At 38.3% G+C, this 9,552-nt stretch overlaps 1 protein-coding gene across 1 annotated transcript in view; it reads left to right on the plus strand.

The window, feature by feature from the left end:
- aff1 (AF4/FMR2 family, member 1) overlaps nt 1-8,832 on the plus strand; it is a 41,511-nt gene extending 32,679 nt beyond the window's left edge. The window contains exons 11-19 of the mRNA XM_022676688.2: nt 180-393; nt 1,313-1,404; nt 2,311-2,374; nt 3,177-3,313; nt 3,639-3,710; nt 3,938-4,031; nt 4,425-4,456; nt 4,540-4,760; nt 5,220-8,832. Of these exons, the coding sequence (XP_022532409.2) occupies nt 180-393; nt 1,313-1,404; nt 2,311-2,374; nt 3,177-3,313; nt 3,639-3,710; nt 3,938-4,031; nt 4,425-4,456; nt 4,540-4,760; nt 5,220-5,344 (1,051 nt within the window). The 3' untranslated portion in view covers nt 5,345-8,832. The remainder of the gene's footprint in view (nt 1-179; nt 394-1,312; nt 1,405-2,310; nt 2,375-3,176; nt 3,314-3,638; nt 3,711-3,937; nt 4,032-4,424; nt 4,457-4,539; nt 4,761-5,219) is intronic.
- Nucleotides 8,833-9,552: the final 720 nt, after the last annotated feature.

The raw sequence follows: 9,552 nt of genomic DNA on the forward strand, positions 1-9,552 counted from the left end.
TGAGAAGAAGGAAGGATTTTCTGATTAACTGTAATTCTGAATCCTGAGGCTGATGATCAGTTCAGGGACGGGTCTTCAGGCAGGTCTGTTAGTCAGGATGGGAAGTCCCTGATTTTCCAGCAGCAGGAGAAGCTCAGCTGCTCCGTCCTCACCATGCACCCGTCCTCTCTCTACCACAGGACAAACAAGAGCACCAGCAAGGAGAAAGAGAAGAAGAGCAGCAAGACCACTCGTCCTCCTCTTCCTCCTCTTCCTCACGGCTCGTCTCAGGAGCAGACGAAGAGTTCGGGACACAAGCGCGGCGGCGGGGAGCAGGAGGACAGCGGACATGTCTCCGGCAGCAAACACAAGAAGAAAAGCTCCAGCAGAGAGGAACCCGACAAGAACCAGAAGGTACAGCTCTGACTTACTGTACTAACAGCTCTTATCCTCAGTTATTCTTACAGTTTAGTTGTTTTGCATTATGTTGAATAGTTAATTACATAATTAATTACATTTTGGTATCAGAAGTAGCTGTACTCAATATCGCATGTTGTGTTTACTTAGGAAAAAGGATCAATTAACAAGAATGAGCAAGGATGTCTACTTTAGTTTAAAAACAGTGTTTTCTGTTTTTATTTCAGTTTTAGTTATGCAGAATATTTACTACATGTCTAAATATTCATATTAATTGAAAGTCCATTTAAAAGTTGCCTGTAATTGCATTGTTATTATATTATCATTTGAGCAGCAACATGACGTTATCTTAAATTTCTATTCATTTACATGATTAACTATATTTTTGTGCAAGAATTTACTTACTTTATATTAGCCAATTACCTTTTTTTCTTATTTCGTAAAAAGCAAAACAATAATACAGCATCATTTTTAAATAATAAATTAAGGATTTATTGACAATAATCAACAATCACTTTTTTTCGCTTTTTGATGGACATTTTGGTAACACTTTACAATAAGGGTACATTAAATAACATTACTTACGAGAGAATGCCACAGCTAATTATTAATTTACAGTAGTTAAGATATTAATAATCATAATAATAATCATAACAGTAACAGTAATGTTTACACTTTAAATGAAATAATAATTAAGACATTATTAAAGTGTTAAAAATCCATATTCTTTCATACCCATTTGTTCTGCATGCCATTCTCAAGTGAAAATAGTAATTAAACCTACCAAATACATGCAAAACTGATGTAGTTTCAGTTCATATAAAATGTGACTTTGAGCTTGTATTTTAATTTTGTATTGACCAATAGAAATGCTCTTTTGGTTCATTTACAGTCTTTTTCCCTCGTTTTTTTACAGAAAGTATCAAAAAGTGCCGATACCACCTCAGAGCCGAGCACTTCCTGTGCAGCTCCAGCTCCACACAGACCCCTGCTGAAGTTCGAGGACAGGTATACATTTATTGTTAATTAGTCTGACAGCTTCGGATCTGCACTGATTTTACATATTGTCAATATAAAAGAAAAGAGTAATAAAGATGTGTCACTTTTTGGCAGTTTTTAGTATTCAGATTGTAAAATTAAGTCCATTGATTCTACTCTTTTAATGTTTTATTTCTGTTTTTGAAATGTTAATATATATGGACCATTGGATCACAGTCTGTCGTACTGTTTCCTTACTTATACAGTGGCTTGCAAAAGTATTCATAGCCCATGAACTTTTTTTTGCATTTTGCCATCTTACAACCACAAACTTAAATGTCTTTTATTGAGATTTTAAGTGATAAACAAACACAAAGTAGCACATAATTGTGAAGTGGAACAAAATGTATACATTTTTCAAATGTTTGATCTAATTAAAATCTGAGAAGTGTGATGTGCAAAAGTATTCAGCTCCCGAATGTATTCAGCTTCCACCTGAGCTGTGGATCTCTGCAGCTCCTCCAGAGTGACCATGGGCCTTTTGGCTTCTTCTCTGACTCCTCTGATTACACACAGCTGGATTAGCTCTATTAACTAATTATGAGATTTCTGAAGGCTGTTGATTGCACTGGATTTTTATTATGGGGTTTCAGAGTAAAGGGAGCTGAATACTTTTGCACACTTTTTATTTTTTATTTTTATTTGATTAAAATGTTTAAATCTTGAATCATTTTTGTTCCACTTCACAATTATGTGCTAATTTTTGTTGGTCTATCACTTAAAATCTCAATAAAGTACATTTTAGTTTGGGGTTGTAAAGGGGTAAAACGAAATGTGGAAAAGGTTGAAGGTGTGAATACTTTTAATTATTATTTATTAATAATAATAATAATAATAATAATAATACCTGTGTTTTTAATTGCTGTAAATCTGTAGGCTTTACTCTGTGGATCATCATATGAAGGAAGCCAAGAGGCTGAAGCACAAAGCCGACGTCACGGTAACCATTCCACCTATCAAACATCAGGATTTCTTAATAATATGCGCATACATTAATAACATCTATAAAGCAGTATACACTGACATGACAGAAGTCATGGGACAGCAGTATGTATGTTGATTGTGAAGTGTTAGATTATTGTAAGGCTTGGTCTGTACTTTGTGAGGTGTTATCTTGTGAGTGAGGTCAGCTGATCAGAGCAGCGTTTGTTTAGTTTCCATGAGAAAAATAATTTAACACACTATATTAGTTCCTGTCTGTCCCGTGATTTTTGGCATGTCCTTGTATCTCTGCGATGTCTGTTGTAAGCATCTTAAAGATACTACACAGTCTCCTGTCTGTCTGTCTTTGTCTCTCTCTCTGTTTTTCTATGTTTCTCTCTGTCTGGCTCTTTCGGTCTCTTGTCCTTTCTCTCTCAGTCTCTCTCTGACTCTGTCAGTCTGTCTCTCAGTATCTGTCTCTCTCTCTCTCTCTCTGTTGGTCTCTCTGTCTCTCTCTCTCGGCTGCTCTCTGTTTCTGTTGGTCTCAGTCACTCAGTCTCTGTTTCTGTCGGTCTCTCTGTCTCTATCTCTCTCTTTCTATCTCTGTCTTTCTCTCCATTTCTCTCTGTTGGTCTCTCTGTCTCTCAGTGTCTCTGTCTCTCTCTTTCTTTCCGTCTCTGTCTCTGGTGTCTCTCAGTGTCCCTCTCTGTCATTTGCTCTGTCTCTCTGGGTCTCTCTCTCTCTCTCTCAGTCTCTGCCTCTGTCTCTCTCTGTTGGTCTCTTTCTCATTCTGTGGTGTCGATTGGTTCTCCTCCCTCTAGCTGGATAAAACGGGGAAGGCTTTGAGGTATTTGGACGCTGTCCTGTCCTTCGTGGAGAGCGGCATCGCCATGGAGTCAGATCCCCAAACGCCCAAATCTGCGTACACCATGTTCTCCGAAACGCTGGACCTGATCAGGTAGGAAATGTGAGCGGGTGAAGGGGTGAAGGGGTGGTTTAAATGGGTGGGTGGGGTTTCGATACCCTGCCCTGGTCTTGCAGATACTCAGGAGCGAGATCATTGAGATCATGCAGGACGGTTTTATGATCAGTACAGAAGTGAACTGTGAGTCAGTGCAGTGCTGGTCAGACTGAGATAATAAGAATCTTTAATTTTAGTACAGACTTTAGTATGGACTCTGACTGCAGCATGTGTGCGGCTGGTAACAGTGAGAACCACAAACGTTAAGCTACTTCCTGTTAGTGAGCTGCTGTTAAACGGTCGTGTTTTTTTTTCTTTTCAGGTTCACACTGAAGCTGAAGAACTTCTGTGACCCGTCGGCTCCGGCGTCTGACCGAGACTTCCTCGTCCTCTGGTGGGTTTCTGTCTGTCTGTCTGTCTGTCTGAATTTAACACACTGAACACACTCAACAGAAGCCTGATCTGCCTTTACTGTCTTTATATCAGTGATGAACTGACTACGATTTTTGTACATGAGGCTCCTGATCTTTAATCTTGATTTTAATGCAGTTTCCAGTTTTGCTAAATGATTGGCCTACAGATCTCTAACTGTAGTGTGTGTGTGTGCGCGTGTGTGTACAGTATGCGTTGTCAGGCTCTGCTGCAGATGGCGATGTTCCGCTGTAAGAGAGAGTCGGCGCTGAAGTATTCCCGCACTCTCACCGAACATTTTAAGGTACCTGATCAGCTCACTGTTCCTGCTGAACCTGTTTACTCTGCATTAATCAGAAATAAGATTTATTTATTTACTTTATTATTTTCTTACAAATAATTATAACTAATTAGTGGTCCTGGATTTTATTACCCGGTCCGGTTTGCTGTGTTCTTATCCTATAGACCCAGGGATATACGTGTTATATAGTGTTTATATACGTTTACAAAGTAAAATATACAGGACATTAAAATAAAATAAAATAATTAAAGTTTGAGTATGATTTTTTTTTTGAAGTAAAGTTGCTGAGAGAATATATAGGGTAAGCATTGTCAGAGAAAATCTGACTAATTTACTGATTTATAATTTTCATGTCTTTCTTTCTTTCTTTCTTTCTTTATTTTTTGGAACGTGAAGAACACGCCTGCTCCTTCTCCCTGCATCTCAAAGTAAGTCTGTGGTCCTGCTGGAGATTTATTTTAGTTAGCTCATATTTATTTAAACACTAATATTAATAATTCTTTGCTCACAGAATCACGGGCACCCCGTCCCCCATGTCCCCCATGCCGTCTCCCGCCAGCTCCGTCAGCTCGGGCCTCGGCTCCAACCCCAGCAGCAGCAGCAGCAGCAGCACCGTGGCCATTCCCCAGGTCATCCAGCAGGTGGCGTCGTCCTACGTCAACATCACCGCCCTCTTCCTCAGTGCTCACGACACCTGGGAGCAGGCCGAGGAGATCGCCCGGAGAGGCAGCGGTACGCCTCCAATTATTACCTCTAACATTAGAATAATTATCCTAAATAAACTTTAAAAAGTCAGTGTTCAGTGAGAGTGTCTACCTGTAAATCTGTGAATTGGATCATTTTGAATGTTTTTTCTCATGTTCACTGTTGTACTTTGAGTGGTGTATTTTGAGTAGTGTAATTTGAATGGTGTAATTTGAGTTTTATAAATTTAGTATTGTTATTTGAATGGTGTAATTTAATTAGTGTAATGCGAGTGGTGTAATTTTAGTATTATAAATTTTGTACTGTAATTTGAGTAGTGTAATTTGAGTAGTGTAATGTGTGTAGTGTAATTTGAATGGTGTAATTTGAGTACTGTAATGTGAGTACTGTAATGTGAGTAGTTCTCCACTAGAGGGCGGTGCTGTAGAGTTGTGTGCAGTGGGCTGATGTGTGTTACTGATTTCTGCGCTGTTGTTGTTTCTGCAGGTTTGTTGAAGGATCTGGACGCTGTGATTGGTCAGCTGAGTTTGACCTCTGGAATGACCCCTCTGGTGCGCTACACCCGTCAGGGTCTTCACTGGCTCAAACTGGACGCCTCGGACTCACGCTGAGCGCTCGGTCTCACGCTGAGAGCTCGGACTCACGCTGAGAGCTCGGTCTCATGCTGAGAGCTCGGTCTCACGCGGACGTTTTTTAGTTGGGTGTGGTTTTTACGTTCTTTTACGTTGTGGCCAACCAGGAGGAGAAGCCAATGAGGAGAGGGAGTGGGCGGGGCATACCTGCGGATTATTATTGCACTTTGTTCTGAGAGGAAGTTGGAGTCTGGACCGCGGGAGAGACGGACGGACCGGCCTGAGAGCAGCGGATCAATACAGCTGATCGATTAACTCACTGTGTTTGAGGGGGAAAGCCACGTGTGACCAATTATGATCAGATGAGGATCGATTGGGAGTTTTTCCCTCTTTTTTTTTCTACAACCTTTTTTCAGGTGTGTGAGTGAGAGAGACTGGAACCCCAGAAACACACGACGTGGGTTTGTGTCCCAATACTTTTGTATCCCAGAGCATCGGACAGCGCGGGAAAACTACAGACCCTGACACTAAACTCACGCGCAGCCGAATGTGACGACGATAGTGAACTGAAATGTGCACGGCAGCGTGCGGACGCTCACGTATCTGTGGTGAAACAGATCATTGATCTCAAGATTATTTATTTTGCCTATATTATTAATATTATTATTATTATTATTACAGTTTATTATTAGTAATATATTGACCTTGATTATTTTTCTCCTTCAGTTTAATCTTTAAATCACCAGCAACTGTGTTAAAATGAAGACTTCAGAAATGATTATTTAATTTTTTAATTTTTTTTATTTACATCATCTCTATGAACTCCTGCTGTTTAGGGTCTCGTCATGCTTCAGTATTTTTAAGTAAGTCTTCCCAGCTCAGATCTGATTGAATTAAATTACGATTGATTATTATCAAATAGAAAAAGCAGACCCTGTAAGAGTCTGATCTCACACTTTTCCAACAGAGCAAATCTGATCTCAGAGAAACTGAAGGTACCGATGTGATTCTACCTCAAGCACGTTATTAATTATGAATTCAGAGGAATTAATCATTTATAAACCTAGAGACTCTCTGTAAAGCTACGTTCACACAGTGCAAAAGTGGCCCAAGTCAGATTTTCTCACCCAGATCTGATGTTTATCTTCAAATCTGATGTTTGTTTTAGATGTTTCTCACTTTAATCTAATCTAATAATTTAATATGATCTATAATCTGACATTTCCAGTGAATAGTTAATTCTCCTAATCTGACATGCGTCTGCAGAAGAGCAGAAAGGTGCTTCACGTGTCTTTATCACGCTTGTGATTCTTCTTCCCCTGAATCACAGGATCTGTTAGAGTTCTAGTGGCTGCAGATCAGTTTATCACAGAGTTTCAGATCACTGTTAAAGATTTAATACGTTATTCAGCCAAATCAACTTGTTTAGTTCGTCTCTTTTTGGTTTCTTTAAAGTCTCAAAAGTTTTTAGGTTTTTAAATTTATTTTGACTCTCACTTTCTTTTACCTCAATACTCCACTACTGAAACCCTTCCTCACTGCCATCGTCCATCCCCCCTCACATTTTCCCTGATTGCATGAAATCCGAAGTCTGTGTGAAGTCTGACACAAATTGGATATACATCAGATTTAAAACCACATTATAAAGTGGCCTGAATAAAAATAAAAAAGTATCTGATTCAGTGTTTAAAAATAAAAAAAATACATATGATGAACAAAATCCTGAATTTGGGCCACTTTTGCTTCCTGTGTGAACACAGCCTTAAACACAGAACACATGTGCCTTATTGGACCTGGAGCTGAATGTACAGAACCTGCTTTTTAACCCTAAACGCTGAGCGAATAGTCCATTTAACGGCACATTCATTCTTTAAAAAAAAAAAAAAAAAAAAAAGCAGCAGAAAAAAACAGTGTAAATGCACTTTTTCTGCTGATGCCTTTAGACCTAATAAAATTAGCTTCATTAGCTGTTAGCTTCATTAGCTGTTAGCTTTATTAGCTGTTAGCTTTATTAGCTGTTAGCTTTATTAGCTGCCTTAATGTCCTTAAAACTTCCTGCGACATCCTTACGTGCCATACTTCCCCAAATAACTACCTGTCTACAAATTTACCTGTCCTCTTACCCCAAATAACCTCATCTTCATCCTTACCTGACTTATTATCCTGTATTTACACCCGTCTTTATCCAAACTGAGACACATCTGAACGCATCTGATTGTAGTTGCGTTTTAAACCACCTCTAATCAAAAATCTATACAAAATCAATCTGTATAGAATATAGATCTGCTGAAATCAGATCTGGGCTGGCAGTCTGAACACCGCTTTAGATGAAGTTAAAAACGCTCTTCTGGGTAAAGATCTGTATTATTGAGGCTGGGTTTAGGTTTTAGTGGCTGTTCACACTGTTCATTTCACAGCTTTCACTTGGAATCTTCGTGTTTGAGGAGTTTGGTGTGTTTTTTTTATTATTTTTATTATTTTTTGTAAGTAAATTCACTCGTCACATTTTGGATTTCCAGTGGAGGTAGGGGGGGTGGGGGTTCTTCAGTATGATGGACAGGTAGGATTTACCTTTATCACACCTGTAATTCCTCCTTTTACGGCGGGATCACCCCGGTCGCGCTCTACCTGCTCGGGTTTCTGTTCACGACCGGCTGCAGCGGCACGTTGGGCTGCTTTAGAAGATTCGCTTATCGTTTATTTGAAGGTTTTCTTAAATGTAATTCACATTAAATGATTTTATTTAAACCCGAGGAAAGTGAATACTGGCCAGATCTGCCCTTTTGCACAAATTTCATTGGTTTTCCATAGCATTTCCAGCCCCCTGAATCCTGCTGTTCTTTTTCTTTCTGTTGGTTTTGGTTGATCTTGAGTTTCCAGCAGAAACACTGAGCTGAATTCCAGGACTGTGATTCTTTAACGCTCCTAAAACACAGTTCTAGAACTGATTTAAAGAAAAGTGCACCGCCGGCCTCGACCACAGCGGACCCGTCTCATCTCGTGCCAAGACGCATTCCCTTTAATGAGATTCCCCGCCGGGATTCCTGTACTGGAAAAATCACACGGACTACTGGAATTTCAGTATGGAACTGAACTGTTGATAAGCAATGCTGAGATATAAGGGCTGCACATGGAATCAGAAAATAATTATATGTATTTATTTTATTACGATTATCAAAGCTATGAAAGTACTCTAGATTTATTAATATTCTGATTTATTTCTGCTTCTCGGTTTGGCTGTTTTGTACGTTCGATTCTTCCAAAGAAGGCTGCTTTTATTGTTTATTATTATTATTATTATTATTATTATTCTCTGCACACTAAATGAAATCATTTCATGTTTTTTGTGAAAATTCAGAGAGAAGCTGAAGTTTTGAGCTCGGTCTCGTTTTTCTCCAGCCTCAGTTTCATTTACAGATCTGGACTTTATGTTCATCACGTGTTCACACACACACCTTCACTGAAAACGACTGAAAACTGTTGAGAATTATTTTGTAATTGAATAAAGACTCTCTTGCCTTGTTGCAGTTGATGTAAATATGATTCACTGTTCTGTACAGAGATGTAAAAAGATTGGCAGTGATTTTTTCTGTTCTTTAACTGAAAAAGACAAAAAGATCCTTTTTTTCCAAAGCTGTTTTTTGCAGATGTTTGTAGCTTTGGTGGGAAACGGAGGCGGTTTGGTCGAGTGTTGGTTTATCAGAACCTCTCTGACCATCAACCACAGCTTAGTTTTGTCTGATGTTTCAGAGGCAATAAAATTTTGGGAAAAAAAATTAAAATGTTTGGGTTTTTTTTTTTCATTTATTAGAAGTAATTGTGACTTTAGAACAGCAAAAAGTCCTCTGAAATTGTGGTGTTTGGACCCCAAATGATTTCCAGTTGCTCTGTGATGTAAGGTCAACTTTTATAGCTGCTTATAGAAATCAATATTTCTCAATATTATACACAAATTTACATGAAAAAACTAAAAATAGACAATTGATTATTTTTTTAGTTCGCTAATATGTACCCCCTTACACTGATTCCCTGATGAAAATCATAAAATCACAACAAAAAAAGAGAAAATCCTTTCCTTCTTTAGCAATTCTGATTATTTAAGTGTATTAATTTATTGATTTTAAGTAGCATCATCTTTAATAAAATATTATTTGTTAGTTGAAGAATAAAATCAACGGTTGTGGTAATATGTGGTAAGTTTTATATATATATTTATATATATATATATATATATATATATATATATA

Source organism: Astyanax mexicanus, chromosome 17 (assembly GCF_023375975.1).
Source record: "Astyanax mexicanus isolate ESR-SI-001 chromosome 17, AstMex3_surface, whole genome shotgun sequence".
NCBI lineage: Eukaryota > Metazoa > Chordata > Actinopteri > Characiformes > Acestrorhamphidae > Astyanax > Astyanax mexicanus.